Raw genomic sequence first — 25,990 nt, 5'->3', positions numbered from 1 at the left:
TGTTAATGCAAAGCTTAACAGTACCAATTATCCCCTCTCTTGAAGTCCAAGGTTAAGTCTATTCTTTCCTTCTATGGGCTTTCAAACATATATTTAATCATGGAGTAAAAGAGATATTGGCTATAGAACCTTGAGGAAAAGAAGATCAAATCCTCTTGAATCAAAACTGTGTTAGTTAGCTTGTGTTTGAGTTAGCAGGGTCTAACAGAGGCATCTGGTATCAGCTTTGTGTCAAGATAGGTAAAGTGATGTTGAAGCATTGGTCTTGTTTTGTTTGACACTTGTGAACTCTAGTTTGACCATCAGAGAGTAGTCAGAAGTCTGCCCAGATAGGTTGGGCACTGCTAGTGGTCTAGGTGTTAGCGAGGATTGTGTCAAGTCAAAAGGGAGTCAGCTAGGATCAGTTGGAGGCCCAAAAGGAGTCAGTGGAGGATATTCAAGAATAGATCTAGTCTATCTGGGTTGGAGAGAAGTAATTTTGGGCAGGTCTAACAGTTAGTTGTCAATAGTCAGAGTCAAAAGATTGTTAGCTAATATCAGTTGTGAGTGTAGGGATTTGAGTCCTAGTGGGGTTTGAAGTGTTTGAGGGACTGGAGGTGTCGACACAGCGGGCATTGGAAGACTGAAATATAACTCAAGACTAGGTCAGTTGAAGTGGATAGGTGGGTGAGTTCCCAGTTAGCAACAAGCGGTCATCATGGGGATTGCTAACAAGCTAGTAGAGTCTAGAAGCAAGTTTTTCAAAGTTGGTTGGTACTGAAGTACTTTTTGAGGAAACCTAGCGGATGCATTTCTGACTAGAGTCAGCAACAAGCAACAGTTGTCTGAGTCAGTATACAAGTAGAATCTAATCAGTTAGTGTCAATTGAGAGAGTTTGTGGTCAATTGGAGGGTAGCTAAAGGTCTGTAAGTGAAGATCAAAGCTTTGGAAGCTCAAAGCTGACCTGGGAGGATGTCTGGAAGAGTCAAATATACTATGTTGAGGGGTTTAGAGTGTACTCAAGTATCCACCTGTGTGAGCCAAAGCTCAGGGAACATTAGCTGAGTGTACTAGTGTCTTCATTTGGTGTTTGTGCTGGGTTGTGGTGCTAGGTGGTAGTTCCCTCCTCGTGGTGGTGTGTTCGGATGGGCTAGGTTGCAGACATGGAGAGCTCAAGCCAATTAGGGTTAGCATATGAAGACATTAAAGTGGCTTTTGTGCAACATTATAAACAAAGTGAATCCCCATATGCTCTATGGCTAGAGATTTAGAAGTTAAAGCATAATCTGTCTAATGTGTTTGACAAATTTGTGGACCATTTTGAAGACCTATGGGGAAGATGGGACGCTTCCTTGGGAGGAGTAGAGCACCCACCGGTTCTTCTTGAAAGGGACGTGTTTATCTAGTCCCTTCATGCAAATCTGAGGGAGAAAGTGGAGCTGAAGAGACCCTGAAACTTTGAGCAAGCCTTGAGAATTTACAGAGAGAAGGAGTGGAAACTACAAAGAATGGCTCAGAAGAAAAGGGCAGTTTCAAGTGAGGCCATACCAATTATGTCTTCTCAGTGTCCTTACCCTAGGAGAATGGGAGGTTATAGCTATCATGTGCTACTCGGAAGATGTCTACACGATGTTAGGAGAGAGGGGAGGAAATGCCAAATCAGCAGATGTGAGGAGATAGGCAGCCAGAGAATAGGATGATGGATAAGGCTCAATGCTTTAACTGTGGAGTAAGGGGTCACATGGCTTGAATGTTTACAGCCAAGGAAAGCACCAGGTGGAATATACGCTGTCATTCAAAGACAAGAGGTCAATAGGGTTGTTGATTATTGGGATGAAGTTAGAGAGGGTCAAGTACCAAGACAATAGCCACCCCAAGGTCAGATTGATGTTGTAAGTATGCTAGAAGCAGCACGGAAGAGGAAAAAGAAGTTACTCATCTGAGAAGTGGGAAGATAAGCTTGGATACTTGTGTAACAGGGACTTGAGATGGATCAGATAATGAAACATATCTAGCCCTAAGTTTGCTAGAAGCAGAAGTGGGAGACCGTTGCACTGATGTTCATGAAGTCTTGGGTTTGGCTGTTGGTATGCTTACAGAGGAAGTAGACACGGTTTTGAAGGATGTTGGTCCTATGTATTCAGGAAGGGGTCTAGAGGAGAATGGTATTGTGAAGCTAACATCTGGATGTGTACTAGAAGTGACATGGAATTCCATGGATGTTGAGGATGCTCAATGTGATCTGGATGAGATAAATGGTGCTCTTCCATTCTTTAGTGATTCTCTAGATGATGTTGATGTTGAACCTTTGGATGTGAATGATATAGACATTTAGCCAGATGGTTATGATGATGTGATTGAAGAGGGATATAGCCTACTTAATGCAAATTTCTTAAAGATGATCTAGAGATTGGATGATGTGATAATGGTATCTTTGCTAAATCTATTTTGCAGGAGGAAGATTGGTCTGAGAAGACCTATAGCTCTATGCTAGAGGGTAATCACCTTGTTTTGGAAGATGCTTTTGATGGGAGTTATGTACTCAAGGTTCTTGGAGGTGGTATGCATAGGCAGCTCTCTGATGATGTTAGGGATGTTGCTGCTAATGTTGTTGAACCCTTGAATGTGGGTTGTATGGGTATCCAACCAGATAGCTCTGATGAATTGGATCACCTGCATGATGTAGAATATTTGGCAAATGTTCAAAACTTGCATGTTGTGGAAGAATAGTGAATGATTTTCCTGAGGAATGTTTGCACGACATGTAGAATTTGATTGACGAGAAGAGTGGGTGTGATGATGGATCTCATGGAGATCCAACTTTACAAGAATAAAAGTGCTCTGAGGAGATCTGTACCTTTATGCATAAGGACGGTATGGTTGTTCTTGAAGATAGTTGTGGTGATATACCTTTTTACAAGGTTCTTAAGGATAATCTGGTTGGGAAGTTTTTTGGTGGTGGCAAGGAAGTGTTTAGAGAAGAGAAGAATAATTTTCTTATACATACAAATTATTTTGGGGAGTGGGATGAATGCCAAATGGAGGCACACAGAGACTCAAAAGAGGTTTGGGGCCATATGGTGACACCAGGATGTCTATAGATGGAGGAATTGAGAGAAGGGCTAACAAGAGGTCTGGTTGGAGATCTAGTCTATCTGGGTTGGAGAGAAGCGATTTTGGGTTAGGTCGGACAGTCAGCTGTTAGCACAGTCAGGCACAATTGAAGGGAAAGGTAGTCCAAAGTCAGAAGACTATCAAGCTACTGTATGCTGTGAGTGTAGGGATTTGAGTCCTTGTGGGGTTTGAAGTATTTGAGGGACTGGAGGTGTCAGCACGGACATTGGAGGACTGAAATTTGATTCAGGACTAGGTCAACTAAAGCAGAAAGGTGGGTGAGTTCATATTCAGCAGGAGGCCAGTAGGGTGATAGGCTAGTAGAGTCCAAAAGCAAGTTTTTCAAAGTTAGCTGATACTGAAGGTGTTTTTAAGGAAACCTGGCGGATGCATTTTTGACTGGAGTCAACAACAGCTATTTAACTCAGTATACAAGCAGAATCTGATTAGTTAGTGTGTCAGCTGTGCTGAGAGAGTTTGTGGTCAACTAGTGGCCAACTCTACGGGCATAGTTAAAGGTATGTAAGTGAAGATCAAAGCTTTGGGAGGTCACAGCAGCTGACCTAGGAGGATGTCTAGAAGAGTTAGGTGTACTATTTTGAGGGATTTGGAGTGTGCTCAAGAATCTGCCTATGTTAGCCAAAGCTCAGGGGACATCAGTTGAGTGTACTGGTGCCTTCATTTGGTGTTTGTGCTAGGTTGTGATGCTAGGTGGTAGTTCCCCCCTCACGGTGTTGTGTTCGGATGGGCTATAGAGGCAAGTCTCCCCGACACATCACCCGTGATGTGTTGTTTTCAAGAACAACCAAATCGCATGGAGGAGGATATTCCTTCTTCTTCACCATCCATGTGCACCATGGGCTTCCTTACATTATATGATGGAGGGAAGCTTTTCATACCATTTCCTATGGAGATGGATTTTTAAGATAAAGAACAAGAGCATGATGTGCCACCACAAAAGGTGGAGCCATTTCCTATGTGGTACATGTAGCTTTTGACGAATGGATCAAAAGAACCAAAGGATATGCCTCAAGATTGTTCACAAATCCAAAAGGTTAGAGGAGAAAAATAGGACTCGAGAGAATCTTGTAAATTTTTTGCTCATGATAGAGATACTCAATATTCAAGAGTCTACCACAAGGGTATTCAAAGAAGTGGATGGTAGCCATGTACGCAACATATAACTCCATCTTGAAAAACCAAATTTGTATATCGTTCTCCAAGACGTAAGGTTATTGGCACTAAGTGGGTTTATAAGCAAAATATATATCTAATGGTACTTTGAAAAAGTACAATGTATGGCTAGTTACGCAAGGTGAAGATTTTGACTTTCAAGAGACGTTTGCTCCTACGGCTTGGTTAACCACAATCTGCAATATTCTTGCATTTCCAACACTACAGGTAAAGAGAATGTAGGGGAGAGAGAGAGAGCTTGAGTTCCTTACAAGAAAACACATGCACACACGAGAGTGCAAGACATAAGAGAGACATGGATGGCTGAATTTTCTTCTATCTTCTTCTCTTCTCTACAACCATATAACTAAAAGATAAGAGTGCATACATAAAGGGAAAGTACTCTCCTACAATAACATACAAATGGTCGGTCCATAATGTAAACCCAACTATATGAGTTGGCGCTATAACTATGCTATAACTCTAGTACAAAGTGGTTGTCACATAGCCTGTCATCCACTGGCGGCATATCAACCATGCAAGTGGCATAATTGCAAAAGCTATCACCCATGCGGGTCATCAATGTCCACCATAGCACTAATTGAGCTCAATATCTCAATACTCTCCCTCGAGCTTAGTAAGATCCTAAACCTATGGAGCTTTTCTATGCCAAATCCCTTCGTGAAGATGTCAACCACTTGATCCTCTGTGCTAACATATATCAGATCTACATCACCTTCTAGAACCTTCTCCCTCACAAAGTGATAATTCACCTTAATGTGCTTCATTCTAGTATAGTATACTTGGTTACTGTGGCCAACTTTATGCCACTCATGTTGTCACAATAAATGACAATTGCCCTATCCACCACGAGCTCATCCATATCACCAACAAGTAGCTTCTGAACCAAGCTACCATAGCAGCACCCATGTACTCTGTCTCTATAATCAACAAGGAAATTTTTGGCTGCTTCCTACTGCTCCAACTCATAGCAGCACTCCCAAATGAGAACATAAAACCACTGGTAGATCTCCTATCCAACACTACCAGCCTAATCAGCATTTGTGTACCCATGTAGTTGTATCTCTATTCCAGCCTCATATAAAAGTCCATAATCAACTGTGGAGTTTATGTACCTAAGAATTCGTCTAGCCGCATCCAAGTGTGGCTTCCTAGGGGCCTGCATAAACTGACTCATAAGTCCAATAGCATAGCTCAAGTCTGGCCTAGATTATGTAGATCAAGCTACCCACTATGCGCATGTACATGATCATGTAGATCAAGCTACCCACTATGCGCCTGTACATAGTGGGGTCCTCCAAAAGCTCACCTATAAAGCTTTGTGTTATGCTCCAATGGCACTAAAATAGACTTACAACAGCCTATCATACCATACTTGGACAACATGTCCAAGACATACTGCCTCTATAATAACAAAATGCCATGAGGTGATCTCACCATCTCTATGCCCAAGAAATACTACAGCTCACCCAAATCCTTCACCTTAAACATCTACTTCAAAAGCCTCCTCACATCATGTATGTCAACATCATTATCACCCCGGTGATAATCAAGGCATCAACATAGATGACTAATAGTATGATCCTTCTATCTGTCTTTTTCACATAAAGTGAAAAATCTACATTCGATATCTAAAATCCAATGGTAACTAGATACTCCCCGATCCTTTTATCTAGGTGCCTGCTTAAAGCCATACAAGGCTTTGTATAACCTGCACACAAAATCTAGGTGTGTGTCACTCTCATAACCTAGTGGTTGCATCATGTATACTTCTTCTTGTAAATCACTATGCAAGAAGGCATTCTTTACATCCATAGTAATGGCAGCTCTCACAATTGCCATTCTTGCAACTGAGCTAAATGTCTCCTCATAGTCAATGCCATAAGTCTACACATGGCCCTTGGCAACCAATCTTGCCTTATATTTGCTCACTGAACCATCAACGTTATGCTTGACCTTATACACCCACTTACATCCAATTGCCTTCTTTTCCTTATGTTGCATTTGCATCCAATGCTGCCATCTCCTCATTCATGGCATCTTCCCATTTCTTATTTCCAAGTGCCTACTCAAAACAAGTGGGAACCGAGTCTTGTATTGCTTTAACCATGTAAGAATAATGATGCGTTGTATATCCATCATATCTCAACCTATCAGCATGGTACCTAACCCTCATAGACCTGTATAGACCTTGATCACTACTAAATGTTCTCAAAATAGCCTGGTTCTCCTTACACCAGGAGTAACCACAGACAGAATGCCATTTCTTATTTCCAAGTGCCTACTCAAAACAAGTGGGAACCTGTATAGACCTTGATCACTACTAAATGTTCTCAAAATAGCCCGGTTCTCCTTACACCAGGAGTAACCACAGACAGAAGGCCAAGCTCCTCATCAAGGCTCTGCTTAGAGGTGCTAGAATCACCATCCACATATGAGTGACTTGCTAACATATCAGGCACAAAAGGATGATCTACCTTTTCCTTCCCTTTGCGTGATACATGTGTACCTACATCTGTCCTCAACTTGCCTAACTATGGGCTAACATTGGATCCATTACTAGAGGACTCTCTAGGTCCACTAAGCACCTATGATTGCTGCTCTATGTGTGGTGCAACATCAGCACTTCTTACATGTGCATCTTTTGTTGCCTTCACTAGCTACTCATCTCGTCAAAGACATCTGTGCTTACATCTCACAAGTGGTAGGGTTACAACATCTATAACCTTTCTGCTCCATAGCATAACCAATAAAGATGCATTTCTCTGCCTTTGGATCCAACTTTGTTCTTACTTCACCAGGAACATGCGCATATGAAATACACCCAAACACTTTCAAATTGAGACACATCCGGTCTTATGCCTGTAAATTTCTGTTCAGGCATCATACCATGAACAGCTACAGTGGGTGTCCTATTCATAATGTACACAACAGTTGCTACTGCTTCTGCCCAAAAATAACGTGGCATATTCTTTTCAGCCACCATCAAGGGACGTGCCACTTTTGCACTGTGCCTATTTTTTCTTCCTGCAACACCATTCTGTTGCCGAGTGTACCTGCATGTACCTGCATGTAAACTATCTCTTGATTCCCTACTTTTTCTTCCTGCAACACCATTCTGTTGTGCCGAGTGTACCTGCATGTAAACTATCTCTTGATTCCCTACTTTCTTAAAAAATTGTTGAACTCATTAGAGAAATATTCTCCCCCACCATCTAATCTCAGGTATTTTATTTGCGTGCCTTTTTCCTTCTTGACCAAGGCTTTAAATCTCTGAAAGTGAGCAAACACCTCACTTTTCTCCTTCATGAAGTAAACCCACACTTTCCTAGTATGGACATCAATGAATGTAACATAATACCTACAACCTGCAATTGTTGCACTCTTGGTCATTCCCCATACATCTGAATGTATAACATCTAATGGCCTTGCACTGACATGCTTTTCATGTGGGAAAGCATGTTTGGTCGGCTTACCAAGCTGGCATGCTTCACATACTTTATGTATACCATCAACCTTAAATTTTGGCAAACCTGGATAATATTTTGGGCTTGGATAGACTTCAACTGCCGCTGTATATTCACCTGACCGATGTGCGTGTGCCATATGTCAATATCCGCAATGACACCTATTCCATGCGCAAACATGGTTACCTTTACCTTGGGCATGTTAACATCCAAAGTAAACATGGTTATCTTTACCTTAGGCATGTTCACATATCCAAAGTAAACATCCTACCATTTCTATTATCCTTTGTGACCAAGCGACACTAATTTTTGAAGTCTTCCACAAAATATCCTTGAGGATTAAACCTCACTTGCAGACCTTGCTCAACTATCTATCCAACACAGAAAGCAGGTTCTTTGTATATTTGGAACATGAGGTACATCTACCAAGTATTTCATTTTATCATGAAGTACTTCATTTTATCATGTATATTCGGAACATGAAGTACATCTACCAACAAGTACTTCATTTTATCAGCCTACATAGACAATAGCACTTTACTAACATGCGCAATCGGATGCGTAGTATCATACCTGTTTCTACATAACCTGGTTTTTCCATTTTTTGCATGTCTCTAAACCACTCACCATGACTGGTTATGTGGTTAGAGGCACCAGAATCCACATACCATATATCTTGAGATCCTGACACATCTCCTAATGTGGAACTAATAATGTGCTGCATCACAAACAGCTACTCACTTCACCACCATGTTTACTAGATGATGTATAGTTACCTTGTTGCAACTTTTCACTTTTGATGTCATTCTCCTTTTTATAACAGTCCTTTGCAATATACCCTAGTTTGCCACAATAATAGCACTGCTATTTGCACTTTGATTTCTTTGCCACAACGACCTCGACCTCTTTAGCTCCCCCTGCCTCTAGACTAGCCTCTTCCACATGTGTATGATTACTGTTGTTACTACTGCTGCTGCTGCAAATCATTGGATTATTGTTGTCTAGAATTCTGATTTCCTTGTCGGCCACCATCTTGGCCTTAACCATGACCTCTACCTCTACCTGAATTGGAGTAGAAGGCATGTTTTGATGTGTTCTTACTTTGTGAAGAAGATTCCTCGCCTAGAGACTTTTCTTCTATGATCAGCAATAGACACCAAGTCCTGAAAGTTGGGAATATTCTCTCTCACTGCAATGGAGGTCTTGAATGACTTGTACTCTTTGCCAAGCCCACTCAAACAAACACTCAACAAATCATCAACCTCCACTGATACATTGATAGACCCAAGGGATTCAACAGTGCCCTTGATCTTTAAAGCATACTCATTGATAGACGTGCTTTTCTTTTCCACTATATGTAGCTCTTGTTTAGCTGCAATTTCCTTGCCTTTGTATTAGTTTTTGGAACATTTGCACCAGATTCTGCCATGCAACTGTTAGAGTGTTGGCATCTTGTGTGTGTCCTATCATTATGTTTGTGAGTAATCGAAAGCCAATACATGACTTTCCTTGCACCCTAATTCCAATCCTTGAATACCTTTATATCTGCTCGAGTGGCATTCTCTTCAGATAACTCAGGAGGCTCCTCACATTGTCTCCTTCGACATAGTCCCAAAATTCTTCACCCGTCAGGAAATTGGTCATTCTGAACTTCCACGCATGGAAGTTGTTCTTGTCCAGCTTCTCACTGACAATCTAATTGAGTTTGTTAGACATGTTTCCCTATAACAATCAGAAACCTGTAAATAGACAATTTATCTATGCAACCTGTAACACAACAGTCTCTTCTAACTGCTAAGCAGTAGTACTTTAGCACAACTTGTATGTCACCAAATTTGACCAGACTACATGTACATACATCCAATGTCAACAATACATGTACAAAACACTGTCTGCACTCCCAAAATGCATTGATGCACTGCAATAACTAGATTTCAACCAGAGACAATTCTCAACTAAAACTTCTCAAAACTATCAAAAATACCTTGTAGAACGGAGAGCAAAACGCGATTCTGGCCACAAAACCTCAATAAAAAGTACTACATACCACACAGACACCTCTAAGCCTTCAAAGACAACTCCTCAATCAGAGATGCGTAAGTCCCGAAGCTATCCGAGGGTGTTGTACCTAAACTAAGAAAGAGGAAGAGATGATGATTCTCTTACCTATGTACCGCTTCCTTGCTTTCTTGTTCTTGCCTCCTTAGCTCTCTCACATGAACGGAAGCTCTGATACCATAAAGAGAATGTGGGGGAGAGAGATAGAGAGCTTGAGTTCATTTGTTTGCAAGCAAACACACACACACACGAGAGTGCAAGACACAAGAGAGAGATGGATGGCTAAATTTTCTTCTATCTTCTTCTCTTCTCCACCATATAACTAAAATATAAAAGTACATGCAAAAGGCAAAGTACTCTCCTATAATAACATACAAATGGTCAGTCCATAGTGTGAACCCAACTATATGATCTAGCGCTATAACTATGCATAACTCTAGTACTCCAAAGTGGCTGTCACACTGCACACAGCCTGTCATCCATATCAACCATAATCTCACCAACCATGCCAATGGCATAACTGCAGAAGCTATCACCCAGACGGGTCATCAATGTCCGCTGTAGCACTAGTTGAGCTTGATATCTCAACAGAGGGGATGTCTTGTTCTTTGAACAAAATCTAATTTCCTCAACATGAACCTCAAGAAGGAGGTACATGTGAAGCGGCTTCCAAGGTTTGTGGTTCTTGATTCCAAAAAGCAAAATTTAAATCTTACAAATAAAGGCACCATACGAGCTAAAACAAGCCCATGAGCATGGTACTCCCAGAGGATTGATGCTTGTTTTGTGAGCCTTGGTCTCATAAGCAATCATAAATTTGTATGTCTTTTGTGAGCATGGAAGTAAATAGTCATTGTTCTCTATGTATATGACCTCATCTTGACAAAGGATCACTAGAAAAAGATCTCACAAATATGGAAGATTCTTAATGCATAGTTTAAGATGAAAGACTCTTGCTCTCATGCATATTATTATTTGGGAATTAAAGTATGGCGAAAAATAGACTTTTTAGCCTTCATTTTTTTGTTTTATTTTCACACCACCCAAAGCCTACATCTCTTGATTTTGAAAAGTATGGCAAAAGCCAGATAACATTTTCATCTCTCATCAGCATAAATATGCAGGTGAGATATTGAAGGCATTTAGCATAAATGAATGCAAGGCACTTGGTACCCCTAGAGGTTGATCTAATGTTGTCTATTGGAGACACTTATTGAGACCTTATACAGGAAACTAGTAGGTAATCTTATGTATTTTGTATCTTCGTATATGTAATACTAGACCAAGTGCCAGTTTTGCTATTAGTATTTTGAGCAAGTTCTCCAACAAGCCTCATGAGAATCATTAGAATGCAGGTATGTGGGTGTTGTGATACATCCAAGGTACTTAGGAGTATGACATCACGTATGTTGTCGGTAATACCCGCGATGGCTTTGTGACTCAAATTGGGCGTGTGATTCATTCGAACATAAGAGAAGTAACATGGTGTTGTTTTTCTCTTGGTCCGGGATGCATTTCATGGATCAATATGAAACAACAAAATATTACACCTCATTTAATAGATAATTTACATTATGTGAGGCTTTATCATTTGTTGAGGAGGATTCTAAAGGATATGGAGGTGGTGCAAAGTCAGCCTACAACGTCGCAATGTGACGACTAGAGTTGCGTGGTAATTTCTTGAAATCATGTGGTGTTTCATGCTCACAAGAAACACATTGAGATTCTTTATCACTTTGTACGTAAGCTCATCATGTTTAGGGAGGTCAATCGATGATAGAGAATTGTGCAGACTAAAGCTTTTAGTAGGGACTAAATGGAGCAATATTTTAATCGACTCGACATTGGATCACTGAGGTAGTTCACCTTCGGGTGGACATTGATGGGGTGTGTTAGATAATAGTGTTGATAATAATGTTCCACTCTCTTCACACATGAGAAGGTGGCCTAAAATTCCAAATGGTTTAAACACTGCTTGGATTAGATCTAGCACATTGCCAAAGAGGCTACATGCTACACTATACCATTAACTCATAGTTGTCCACACATGGAGTAAATAGACTTTACTCTCAGACACCTTGTCTGAACATTGTGGGGCTTGAACGGAGCCTAAAATGAGCGCAAATGGTCGTTGGAGGTGGGGCACCTACATAGCAGTTAACTAGTTCCTTGTCTGAACATTGTGGGGCTTGAACAAAGCCTAAAATGAGCGCAAATGGTCGTTGGAGGTGGGGCACCTACATAGCAGTTAACTAGTTCATCTTTATGGATTGAGTCTACACCACAAATGTTAGCACTGATTATGACCATGGACCTTTGTAGTCGTGTCTTGGCCGACTCTGCGTATATATGCTTATATAGTTCATCACTATGAGTTTACTCCCGAGCACCTCCGTCTTAACAGTTCTAGAACAACCGCCATCGAAGGTCCCCTCACAAGAGCACGAGTGTGGGGCCTTTGCCATCTATTGTATCACTTTAGTAATACAATATTCTTCTCTATCTCCATTATTGTGTGTAAAAGTTTTGTGTTGTGTAAGAGTGTTCTCTTATATACATTGCGTGTTGTATCCTCTTACATTATATTGGTTTTTGGTTTGCATAGGTCTTGCATATTCAAACTTTCTAAATGTCACTTCATTATCTTCATATTTGTATTCTCATGAAGCATGTTGTATGTTAACATTCTTGTTCATGTGTGCTTGCAGATTTTTCAAGAACACTTTTTTTAAAGCTCCAAAACTCATAGGTTAAATTTATGTATAGGTTGTATATTTGGTAATGGCAATCGCTTCCTTGGCTTGCGAAGTTTGGTGAATAATGTGATGTACTTGAATGTCTTAGTGAGATTTAGCTCAGACAAGTTTTGTGCAAATAGCAAAAACAAGCATGTTGATATAACATTCAAAGCAAATGTTCTTTCTCCTATGTCATGATTTTTGTCTTAAAGTAGCCTGATATAACATTCAAAGCAAATGTTCTTTCTCCTATGTCATGATTTTTGTCTTAAAGTAGCCACTTCTTTCACTTATGAGAAAAATGTAATGGCAGTGAAATAGTGGAAGGCCAATATTTGTTCCTTTATATGCTAGGGTTAATGCTAGTTAAAAGTGCCCTTCAAATTACACCATGATGCTAGTCAAAAGTGTTAGCGTTAATGCTAGTCAAAACTGCCCTTCAAATTACACCAGGATCTGATTTGGAGATGTCCTAATGATTCGATTTGGAGATGTCCTAAGTTCTTTGGGTAAATGTAATGCAAGTCCACATGCATACTAGGATGGATGATCGGATTCGAAGATGTCTTTCAAATGAGACCATGATGCGATTTGGAGATGCCAAGTTCAAGGGTCATCTATATCCATACGATGATAATGATATTGATGTGGTAATGCAAGTCTACATGCATAGGGGATGATAATGACATTGAGAGAGAGGGTGGGGGGGGATGCGTGCTTTTGTAATCGATGATGATATTTGTGTGTTAGGGGGAAGATGATAACAAAGAATGAGAGAGAGACTGAAGAGAGGAGGAACTTGCACGAGCCTATCCTTAAGAGAGAGGATCGTTTTCAAATGCAGACTTGCTGCAATGCGAATCGCAAAAGCTGAACAGTGAAAGAGAACGTCTCGACACCGGCTCGACGTCCGCATGCCGTTGAAATGAGAGAGATTTGATGGGGCGTGCACTGTGGGTAGGAAGGCGAGCGGCAAGAACGTGAATTTTACTTTTTATGTGAAAGTGGTAGGGCCAGCTTGTGTCTTGGCTGTGCTGTGGTCATGGCTGGGATCAGCATGGGTGGACAGGCCGCTATCGTGGACGCCTTTTTGGACTCTCGGTCTTCCCTGGGCGCCCAAAAGTGAAACCGGATTTATAGATGGGCGGAATTTCACCGTTCAAGAAATATAAAAATGCTCGGGGAAAAAAATGCCCGTATAAATAATAACATAGAGTGTTGCACCTTCAGGAAATATAAAAATGCCTTTTTTTCATCGTAAAGGTTTTAAAACTGGTGGTTTTCTAGAGGTTTTAGTATATTAATTTCTTTTTTGGCAGCATGGTGGTTGAAACTGCGAAATGTGCGTATTCTAGAAGGCTGACTGGGAATCTTGAAAGTTTCCGATAAGAAGCTGGCTTGGGGGCGCTTGTTACGCGCGGTCAAACTGGTCGACCAGTCCACGTGTTGTCAAACAGGAGAAGGCCCAAGGGCGTGCTCACTGTCCGAAGCAGCGCCACGTGGGGACAAGCCGTCTCTCTCAACATGCACAGTTGGCAAAACCACCGCATTCGGTGGTACCGACTCACGCGCCAATGATATATAGTCACTAGGGGTCTCCTGTTATCGCCACTTCATCATCGCCCTCTCTTCTCCACACCAGCAGCGGCAACAAGAGGCAAAGCACAGTTCTCCTTTCGCAAGCACAGTTTCTCCTAACACCCCCCCCCCTCCAAATCTCTGCCTCTCTCCCCCCCCTCGCCCTCACCATGAGAGCAGAAATGGGCAAGGCTCCCAGCCGCGCTCCCCCCTCCCAGCTCAGCCTCCCCCCTGGCTTCCGCTTCTACCCCACCGATGAAGAGTTGGTTGTCCACTACCTTTGCAAGAAAGCCGCCTCCGAGCCCTTCTCCGTCCCCATTATCGCCGAGATTGAACTCTACAAGTTCGATCCTTGGGACCTTCCTGGTAAGAACCGAAGAAATCAAATCTTCTAAGCTAACTCCATGGTCTCCTAAGACCTCTGTAGAGGCGGCACTGATGGTTTCTTCTTCTGTTGATTGTGCAGAGAGAGCTCTCTTTGGGGAGAAAGAGTGGTACTTCTTCAGCCCCAGGGATAGGAAGTACCCCAATGGGTCTCGGCCCAACCGGGCAGCAGGGGCTGGCTATTGGAAGGCCACTGGTACGGATAAGCCCATCAGTACGATGGGCGGAAGCAAGAAGGTCGGTGTGAAAAAAGCCCTCGTCTTCTACAAGGGGAAGGCGCCCAAGGGCGTCAAAACCAACTGGATTATGCACGAGTATCGTCTTGCTGACAGCGCAGCTAGATCTGCCAAGAGGAAAGGGAGCTTGAGGGTATGTTCTGTTCTCAGCTTCTCTCGCATATGAGAAAGGTAGTTTGAGACTGGTTTAGATGAGGTTCTAATGTTGTCCCTTGCTATAATTGTGTTAAAACAGTTGGATGATTGGGTGCTATGCCGCATCTACAAGAAGTGTTCCAGCGCCCAAAAGCCGGCTGCCGCCAAAGAGCGGAGCGAATCGTCTTGCTTGGACGATGTGTTGGCCACTCTGCCGGAGATCGACGACAGGGTGAACCCTCTGAATGGCGTGCAAGGGGGTGCTCACATGGAGAAGGCAGGTAATTTCTACCAGGAAGCAGCTCAGTATTCGGCCGGGAAATCTTCCGATCTCACCACGTACATGCAGCAGCTGCAAGGAAAGATGGGTATGGCAGCGGCAATGAAGTTTGGGTACAGAAATCAAGAGGGGAATGATCAAGGAGCGAGTTCTGTTGAGCTCTCTCACCCGGACTCAAACGGGTTTAGCAGCAGGCAGCACTCTTCGCCGGAGTCGGTGCAGGAAGAGGATTCGGTTGAGAGCACCTTCAACTCTCTGCCATCATTCCCCATGGGCCACCTTAACGTAAACACGGCCTTCCCCCAATCCAGCTTCTATGGCTTGGACGTGGGGCTGCCCAGCCCATCCATGGCGGGGCCGGGCGCGTTTGCAGGCCTGGTGGATTCTGATTACTTCTTCCCCACCTCCGACTACACTAATAATCTCCATAGGGCCTTCTCCCAACCAGACAGAGGCTCACATTTGGGTTGGGATGCTAAGGTTAATTTCGCTTAATTTGGTGTTACAAGTCCATTACGGTGATTTCGCAGGGAAATACCCTAGCATGATCCTTCCCTTCCCCTTGTAATTACAAAAGGCATTTCCAAAATTTTGAAAACAAACGTTAAAAAATAGAAATGTAATCAATTTCTTGAAGCATCGTTACCAAGAAGCTCACATGCAGGTCAATTAGCTCTATCTCTGACGTGGCAAACCTCTAGTACCTACTTAAAAAGTCCCATAGAAAAATGTACATTTTTGCTTTAAATTTAAAATGTATATTTTTGCTTTAAATTTAAAATTTCTTGTAATTCTCTGCGAGTCCATATGATTTTTGTCTACTTTCGTTACTCTCCGACACGATGCTAAGTTGAAAATTAGCTAGTGTTGTTGCCTTAAAGGTTCAATGTGATGACCTTTTTTTTGAATAGTTATGTGTGTCATTCTATGGGCCTTGCATATCCACCATGCTTGTTCACTTTTCATTGTCTTTTAGTTCGCCCTCCCCTTCCATGGCCATGCTTTGTAGACTGTCCATGAAAAAATTTGCTTTCCATATTTGTGCAATGCCTATGTAACAAATACACGACAATGATCATGGAAGACGAGAGATTTTGGGAGAAGACCAAGTAAATGCCTTTTGTTTCAAATTTCTTGTAATTCTCGATGATGATTGTTATCTACTCATATTACTCTCCAACACTATGCCAAGTTGCAAATTAGCTCCTATTGTTGTCTGGTTTAATGTTATGACTTTTTCTTGAATAGTCATAAGTATCATTCTAGGAGCCTTACATATCCACCATGCTTTTTCACATTTCATCGTCTTTTAGTCCCCAAAAAAAATGTTATCCCTTCCCTTTCATGGCCATGCTTTGCACACCATCCATGAAATGTTTTTGCTTTCCATCTTTGTGCAACGCCTATGTAACAAATACATGACTATGATCATGCAAGACGAGGGGAGAGATTTTGGTATGCTTGACAAGACCAAGAGCCTTTTGTTGTCTTTCGACAAAAAATTAAAAACTTTTGCACATCTAACAAACCCCCACAGTGACCATTAGTAATGTAAGCACTATAGTTGAAAATAATTCAAATTTCAAAGGGTAGAAGGTGCATCGAGGTGCATCGATGGATTGTCAAAGTATCTATTAAATTGTAGTTGGATTGTCAAAGTATCTATTAAATTGTAGTTAAATTGTTAAAGTATCCATTAAATTGTAGTTAAATTCAAATTTACTTCACTTGAGGTCATGACTTTTTGCTTCTCTCTCTCTCTCTCTCTCTCTCTCTCTCTCTCTCTCTCTCTCTCCATTTATGCAAGTTGTACTTATTTATGCAACTTACATACCTGTCTCTCTCTGCATTTTTGCAAGTTGTATGCCGAATGTGAAGACTTAAGTTTCTTGCAATTTGGAGGTTAAGAAAGCAAAGTTTTTAAGCTTTTATATAGTATCCATGTCACTTCCAAGGTTTCCTTACTGCTTCTCATTGGTTGTTATTTCATTTTTTCAATGATGTAATTAGCTTCTTCCTTACGTTAGTATGTTGGCTTTTATTTACAGCATTGATTCAACCAAGTGTTACCATTATTGAAATGAAATTATTAAATTTCATTTTGATTTTACCAGGGCAAGTAACTTATAGCATGGCACTAAAGGATTGTCCATGTTTCCTTTTCAACAACCATGAAGACGTGACATTTCGCGTAGCATTGTTTTGCAAAGCATGTAACAGCACTCGATCAAGACGAGAGAATGAATTTTGTGATGGTTAAGGTTTAGCTATGTTGCACACTCGCACTTTAAAATAGGAATAGTTTTTCTACCAATGGAGAATCTTAAGTTTTGTCTTTACTTTTGAACCTTCAAGTTTGTAGCTTTTACCATCTTCCCTCATAATGATGAAGAGTCCAATCCACAATGTGTTAATATTTGGTGACCATTAACATAATGGCCCCTTTACCTTACTCAAAGTTTATGATGCCTCTAATAAGTTTTATCTAATTAGTTTACATGACCTTACTGAAATTCTTTTGCTCAAAAACATCACCTTGAGCTTTCAAGATCAAAAAATCATATTTTAACTCCAATATTCAAACTAAGAAATGAATAGCTTCCAAAAACTTAGGGATGTCTATCTCTTTAGGTGGTTAAATAAATCTATGCAATTGAATCAATTATTTATTTCCTTGGTGAAACCTTGAGATTTGTGTGCTTCCATAGAACACTTTTTTACAACTATGTGTCAATGTTAAGATTAAGACATATTTCTATTTTTGGATGAAGGAGTATCCCACCACTCCTAAAAAATGGTTCATGTATATAAGGCTTGTAAGAGATAAAAGTTAAATTATTCTTACAATGCAAGCATTTTTTCAAGGCTTGCAACTAGCTTTTTTCTTTTTTAATGTAAGAGGCCAAGTTGAACAAAAACTACGTGTCATGACTATTCAAGTTAATATCATAACTTGATGTAAGAGGTTAAGTTGAACAAAAAATAAGTGTCATGACTATTCAAGTTAATCTCATAACTTGATGTAAGAGTATCTCATAATTTGATGTAAGAGGCTAAGTTGAACAAAAACTAAGTGTCCTGACTATTCAAGTTAATCTCATAACTTGTTTGTCGGTAATAGCATTTCTAAATTCTTCATTTCACGTATCAAGCTAAGTTGAACAAAAAACTAAGTGTCATGAGTTAATCTCATATTTTGTGTTCATTGGTAAGGGTGAACGAGGTTTGATATGAGATATATTGCTTTGACGTTAAATCTTGCAAAGAACCCCAAGTCAAGGCTATATAGGTACTTTTTACATGAACTACCTCCTCTTTTTAACACAAGATGGCTAGCCAAAAATGGCTAGCCACATCAGTTGAGATCTCTGATTGACATGTGAGAACATGGCTGGTGTGTTGCTATTTAATTATTTACTAAATGAAGAATAGACTTCTTTTTTGAGATTTGAATTCTGTTTATCTAAACTTTAAAGGGATAAGTTCACACACCTTAATAAGTCAATAACAACAATTCAGATTTTTTTTTTGGGGGGGGGGGGGGTATTATGCATTGATTGTTGTAGAACTAGCTTCTCTTTTTTATATATAGAAGAACTTTAAAGAGTTATATTAAAAGAGAAAAGTATGTAAGAGACTTATTACAAAAGGCTTTTTAAAAGGAGGAGCTTAACTCCATGATAATTAAACCTTCAAAGCATAGCCTGGACCTCCACCAAGTCCAATATGTAGTGCGTAAATTATTTGTCTCTTCTAGAAATTGAGATGATTTCCCTCTTCTTATAATTCAACCAAATTTCAGTGTCGCTCACTTCTTCTATAAGATTTTTGCCGTTAGCATCCATTTTGGCAATAAGGATATCATTTAGTTCTTCAATTTCTGCAAAAGGCAATTCCTCGGTGTCCTTCAAAGCACTCCTCATCTGCACATAGTACAGGGGCTGAAGAACTTGTTTCTCAATGTAAGGGGATTTCACGGTTTTGCAAGTCTTGTGTGTGGTTTTGAATAGTGCTAAAAAAAACATGTTTTTAATCTACTTTTAATTTAAAAATCATGATTGAAATTTCAAATTGCCTTTATTTTCAAGGGACTTTCAATTATAATCCTGGCATTTCTTTGATTTTAGAGATAACTCTCAGTAATTTTTGACGAGCATTGGAAAAGAAAGGTTCTGTTCGAGCAATGTTTTGTTTTGCGTGAAACTCTAGGCTACAACCAAACGTTTTGTTTGGCCAAAAATGAAGGGCATGTGTAAGCAAGCCCTAATGTCAACAAATACACCCAGAATTTTATATGGGCCATAAAGAAAGCACACAAAAATTGTTCAAAATGTGTGAAGGTTGTCAATAATTAATTAACCTATGCTCTTCTTTTTATGGGGCTGTGCAATTGGAACAGGGCCCAGGGGCCAGGACAGAAATGCTGTCGTCAACCGCTGCGTCACGCGGACCCACGCCTCAAGAATCAAGGCGATTCTGCGGCTTTAAGGAAGTTTCGTGTGCACCTTCCTTAACGCGGGCCTCGCCGCCCTCGCGGTTCTCCAGCACGTGCTGGTATTTTCCCCACCGAAAGCCATTGCGCACATTTTCTTTGAAATGCTTGCCTTCAACTTTGAAGCTGCAAGTTGCTTACTTTATTCATGTCGGACAATCAATGCCCCACATGCCTCTTTTCTCTCTCTCTCTCTCTCTCTCTCTCTGTCTGTGTCATTTTCATGTGGCGCCCACCCTTGTGTCCCGACGACACCATTGATGCCATCGTCGATTTGTCATTTCCCTTTTCCTCCTCCCAAGTCCACTTCACATTTAAAGTTGAGCTTAAAGCCTTCGACCAAGTCAAGATTTGACATACGTTGAATCTCGACAATAAATCCCTCCCCCCTCCCATACCTACCTATCTTTCGTTCAGATAAGGTTTATACTTAAGGGGCCTTACAAGCTTAGTTAATTTGGAAGGGGATATATACACTATGGTGTCTCTTACACACACCTCTAGATAATGGCATTAATGGCACACTATCTTGGATACATTAATCAACTAATCCTAAGGCTCTCACACACACATATAGGCCATGCCTACCTACTTTTGTTCAGATAAGGTATATAATGAAGGGGGCTTAGCAACTTTATCAATTTTGAGGGGGGTGATACACTAGGGTCTAGAGTCTCTCTCTCCCACACACCATGCCTACCGATCTTTGTTTACCTCATGTATACAATAAAATAGATCTTGATTGTCTCTGAAACGAACGTGTTTGTCTCTGACCCCGGCTCGAAAAACAAAAACAAAAAAATAAAGTAGATCTTGATTAATTTTTTAGTGGGATGCACTATGGTATGGAGAACGCTGTTTTAATGTCGTAGGAACAATCCCAAGAGACCTAATTAGATCTATCCGACATGAGTGAGATTCGAACACAAGACGTGTTGAATAACAACTCCATGAGCTAACCAATCACTATGGTATGGAGAGAGAGAGAGAGAGAGAGAGAGAGAGAGAGAGAGGTTTATTTTCAATGCATATACGAAGTCTTGATTTGACATATATCAACGCTTTACATGACATGTATCAAGTCTTTACGTGACAAAATAGGTGTTAGTGGTTAAACCTTGATTTGCCACCATTACAAAAAAGAGAATAGAGGGTAGGGTACTAGTTCTACCTACTGAGGTATATATACTTGCATTAAGGAGAGAGACCTTTCCCCACTTAGGAAAGAGAGTAAAAGGTAGAGCAAGTTCAAACTACTAGGGGCTTACTCACTTATAATAAGAAGACAGAACTTATCCTCTATGGAAAAAGAGAGTAGAACGTATGGTTAGTTCAAAAACAGCTAGGGGCCTTACTTACTTACATTAAGGAGAAAGAACTTAATTTAGATGGGAGAAATTTTTATAGTTTGGATCTTTTCATGCCTCCTACCGAGCACACACATGCACACACACGGGCGTGCGCGCACACACATTATTTTTAACCCCTAAAGCCTAAAATATGGCCAAATTTCTCAACGAAGCATGTAAACTAAATTAGAGAGAGAGAGAGAGAGAGAGAGAGAGAGAGAGAGAGTGTGTGTGTGTGTGTGCATGTGCGCATATGCATGTGTATGTGTGTGTGCACATGTACATATATGTGTGTGTACATGTGCATACACGTGTCTGTGTGTGTGAGCGTGTTAAAGATGTGAAAGGGTGGGACACCATTTAGAAGGGAAAAAAAGGATATTCTTAGGCAAGTTTGGATTTGAAAGATCTCTGAAGATGACTAGGGTACTTTTCATGTCTTCTCCAAAAAAAAAAAAGTCACCCAAAAATATCACATTTGCAAATGCAAGCTAATTATAATCAAAAGGCATGTGCCACCTAAAATTGTTAATATGTCAAATTTCAACACATAATAATAATCTAAGAATATTGTTTTAAATCAACCTATCATAAGATATAGTCAAAGACTTATAGGTGGACACATGTTGACATATAAGTATGGAGATACATCCATCTATGTATTAACACTATTTAAAGTACCAAACTAAAATTCTCCCAACAAACCTACACTTTTAAACCAAAAAGTTGTGCCTCACTCCCACTCTTTCCATCAAGGGTCTAAAGGCTTCTAACCTTTAGGTTATAAAATATGTACAAAAAGATACCCTAGTGTTCATTTTACTCATTTTTCTTACACGCCCTTCTGTGCCATTAATTGAGTCCTCAATATATGAACGATGACAGCACCACACACTTTTTATTGTTTGTTGATAGGTCATTGTGCACCCATTATATTCTTATTATTATCAACAGAAACATACTACCTAATGAAGTCCTCAACCACCTTACAAAAAAAACATGATTTTTCTAATGGAAACAATAAAAAAATGTGATAGAAAATTAATAATTCCTTCATAAAAATAGAATCACAGTCATCTCTTTGATTGCAATTATAGGAAAAATTTTAAGTTATCAAATTATGAAAATAAAAGAATGTTGGTTTTTAATGGTAAACTAAAATTACTCCTAGAATCGATCTAAATTGTTCATCGAAAATGAGAACACTCATGCCTTCTTGCACGTGGAGAAGAAGGGAAGAAATGCAAGGTTCTTAACTTTTTGCACTCTTAGCCATCTTGGACAAGGCAATCAAGGGTTGTCTTAGCCACCTTGGACAAGGCAACTAGTTTGCACTCTTAGCCATCTCGAACAAGACAACCCTAGGGTCCTCAACCTTGTGGGGAGAGGGTTACCTTATGGAGAGGGTTGTCTTAGCCATATTGTACAAGACAACCCTAGCCTCTCTTGTGGAGAGGCTAGGATCCTCTACCTTGCCTCCAATGGTGTGACCGCAATGGAGTCTTTGCAAATGTGTCATGATCCCTTAAGGAGGAGAGAGCTATGGAAAAGGTCAACCTCTACTCACTGCCATTAGTACTTGCAATAATGAAAGGAGTTAAAGTAACTGGAGTCAAAGTAACTAAGGGAGAAAGGAATAGAGTATGCATAAGAAAAAGCTAGTGCAAACACACAACATTGTTTACTACCCCTTAACCAATACCCATGACTCACACAACATTGTTTTACTACCCCTTAATCAATACCCATGGCTCACATAAATTAGTTTTAAGATTAATTTTTTTCTTTTTCTTTTCCTCTCTCACTAACACTAATTACCAAAAACCAATAGATTAGTGAAAATTAAGAGATTCCCATTAGGCAAAATTTGGACTCAAAAAGGGCCCTCTAAGAAATGCCATGTCAACTTTTTCTAAACAACCAAGCAAATGGTTACATTTTTGCAAATCAAATCAAAATTTATCGGGAGATTGTAGATTGGGAATCTACTCTTTGAGATATTTCCAATGATATATAGCATGATGGGTAATTTTTCATATTCAAGAAGTTGTAACATGCCACATCATCACCAATTTGGGAACTTCGTGAATATGTAAAATTCCCCATCACACTATTGCATGCCATATCACCACCAATTTCAACATTTCTTAAATATGCAAAATTGCCTATCATGCTATATATCATTGGAAATATCTCGAAGAGTAGATTCCAATCTATAATCTTAGATAAATTTTGATTTGATTTGCAAAAAATTAACCATTAGCCCCCCCCCCCAAATTTTTAAGAAAAAGCTGACATGGCATTTGTTAAAGAGCCCCTTTTTTAGTCCAAATTTTACCTAATGTAACTATTTTTCTTTAAGATTAAGGGACTAAATTAACAAGCTAACACACCCATGCAAACAAAAACAAAACACAAAATGCATAAAAGAGAGAAAATACTTACTAGGCAAGAACACCTGAGCTTTGTTTGATTCATTGGGTTGCTTCTCTTCTCCAAGGTTCCAAAAAATTATGGATTTGCATCCAACAAGGTAACTTTTTGATCACCACTCACAAAGATAAAGCCAAGCTAGAGTGTCTCCTCCCCGCAAACAACTCTAAAGTCCCTTTTCTCATTATTAAAAATGTCTTATATAAATGGTCTCATATTTACAAGTGCCAACATATATGTGGGCCCAAAAGCTAGTTAAGCCTACACCTAGGTTGATATGTATAAATGGTCTCATATTTACAAGTGCCAACATATATGTGAATTACATCGTAGCCACCAATACACATATCGTTATCTCGGATAGATCCTATAATCTTATGTCATTAAGCATATGACATGGTTACAAAACGGTGGTACAAAGTGGAAAAATACGCATTGAAAGTAATGCTAACCAAATATGGTTAGCATAAAAACAAAATATGTAGTAATGCTAACCAAATATGGTTAGCATAAATAGAAAGTATGTGGTAATGAAAATTTATCATAAGAATGTCTTACAGTCTCATCACAAACATACAAATTTATCCATGATTATTTTTTCATGTATGCACATAATTATGTGAATGATGAAAAGAAGTTTAAGGATGATGAAAAGAAGTTTAAGGATGTGCTTTTGTTTATGCATGTATGCACATAATTATGTGAATGATGATAAGAAGTTTAAGGATGTGCTTTTCTTTATTAATTAATGTCTCACTAAAGCGTTAAAGTCTAGAACACGTCAGTATGTATACCTTCATATGTATATATGTGTAAATCTAATATTAGCATGAGTATTAGTGTTAAAATAAAATTTTTGATATAACAAATGTGGCACATGGAAAGACAAGAGTGCATCTAGTGCTCAAAAAAGTAGCAAATGAATTGTATTATGGGTGTCATTAGCTCATATGATAGAGAAAAAGGACATTCATTCTTGAAAGATTATGATGCTCATCATTTTCAGCATCTCCACCAAATGATTTAATAATATATGTGTGGGTTTGGTCACAAGACTCAACCACCTCAGACTTTTAAATAACATGTTGTTTTTTATGCAATACCTCATATTAGTTAGTGTCTTTATCATATTATTTAGTGTCCTTATCATAAACTTTATCCTTGAGTAGTTTTTTAAAATTATGGGGGAAGTCAAAAGCTTTTAAAATAAGAAATAATCATGTTACATGCAAATGGATGCATTCTACCTCGTCATTTGGGTAGGGCTAGAGTACCTTCTTACAATGCAATTAAAAAGGAATTAGTTTTGTTGGCATTCATTTTGAAAAGGAAACAAGTTTATAATTATTATGTTGGCATTTTTTCATGAAATGAAGGAAGCGTGTGTGGTAATGGAGGTCAAATATACCCAAAACATGAGCTTATCTAGTTAACTTTTGAGAATTCAAGAAGTAAAGAAGAGAGGCACTCTTAAGTTATGGGCAGAGATCAAGAGTTATTATTATTTTAATATAAGAGTACATTAGTAAAAAGAATGTACAAAGAATAAATTTTAAAGATTAAAGGCAAGATGCTCCAAGATTTAAAAATGTCAAGATACTCCAAGGTTTCAAATGGAAAAATGCTCCAAGAAATAATGGCAATACTATCAATGAGAGAAGGACGGTTGTCTGTAGTGACACATGTTATGGAGATCAAGATGGAGACATGATAAGAAATGTAGGATAGGCTCAAGTTCTTCCAATTATTTTTCATCACATGATAAATATTACATTAGCTTTAAACTAACCAGATCCCTATCCATAGTGAACATGCATGATGAAACCATGCACATCATATGACACTTGTAGATAAAGTGTGCTAGTTAAGTTACCAATATGTGATTTTAAAACTTAGTAATGTATTACATGTTTCAACCATTTTTAAAACCTATCCTTAGTTGGCTGAATGGTGGAGTAAGGTTCAACTAGAAAGGTTTTTTTATATAAGGGCTACCAATTTCTATCAAGGAGTAGGCTCAACGAAAAAGGAGTAGGCTCAACCAATTTCTATCAAGGAGTAGGCTCAATGAAAAAGGCTTATTTGTATAAGGCTACCTATGTATGGTAGAGGAACCACACTAAGCGTAGAGCGACTTTACTAGAGGCCTCATATCACAATGTCCTAATGCTTGTCTATCCCTTCAAATCCTCTCAATCTAACTAGAATAATCCTCATGCACGAAACATGAATGATTCTTATAGGTGTATTCCCTTTATAATTCTCACAAGCAGGTCACATCGAATGCCTCCTTCGAAATGAACAAGATGTTATCATGACTCCTTGATTATGAAGGCAATGTATCCATCCTTATTCATGACTACTCATCCCGATTTTTCTTACTTTAAAAGGCACATATTTGTTTTGTTTTGGAGGTATTCACTTCTTGAGTCCACCCAACCACACACGTTCCACTACTTAATCCTTTTTCTACTTTTACCAGATCCATCCAATTTCATGGGTATATCCTTCTGCCCACCATTGGACCTATGAAGCTCACGTGAATTCACACA

General features: G+C 39.5%; 1 protein-coding gene across 1 annotated transcript; it reads left to right on the top strand.

Annotated features, from left to right (window-relative positions):
- Positions 1-14,083: 14,083 nt before the first annotated feature.
- Positions 14,084-15,945, top strand: LOC147628358 (NAC domain-containing protein 72-like). The gene is made up of 3 exons (XM_086813449.1): positions 14,084-14,495; positions 14,596-14,882; positions 14,985-15,945. Exons 1-3 carry the CDS (start codon positions 14,300-14,302, stop codon positions 15,657-15,659), a joined length of 1,158 nt encoding a protein of 385 aa, XP_086669575.1. The 5' UTR covers positions 14,084-14,299; the 3' UTR covers positions 15,660-15,945.
- Positions 15,946-25,990: the final 10,045 nt, after the last annotated feature.

The sequence above is a fragment of the Cibotium barometz genome, chromosome 19 (assembly GCF_041138505.1).
Source record: "Cibotium barometz isolate CiBa-2024 chromosome 19, ASM4113850v1, whole genome shotgun sequence".
Taxonomy (NCBI): domain Eukaryota; kingdom Viridiplantae; phylum Streptophyta; class Polypodiopsida; order Cyatheales; family Cibotiaceae; genus Cibotium; species Cibotium barometz.
This window is presented reverse-complemented; position numbering and strand designations above follow the sequence as displayed.

What these genes read in the sequence shown, in the direction of transcription:
- LOC147628358 (XM_086813449.1), top strand. Translation starts at nt 14,300, where the DNA reads ATGAGAGCAGAAATGGGCAAGGCTCCCAGCCGCGCTCCCCCCTCCCAG. An exon ending in CGATCCTTGGGACCTTCCTG is followed by an intron (nt 14,496 to 14,595) that starts GTAAGAACCGAA and finishes TTGATTGTGCAG; the next exon opens with AGAGAGCTCTCTTTGGGGAG. An exon ending in AGAGGAAAGGGAGCTTGAGG is followed by an intron (nt 14,883 to 14,984) that starts GTATGTTCTGTT and finishes GTGTTAAAACAG; the next exon opens with TTGGATGATTGGGTGCTATG.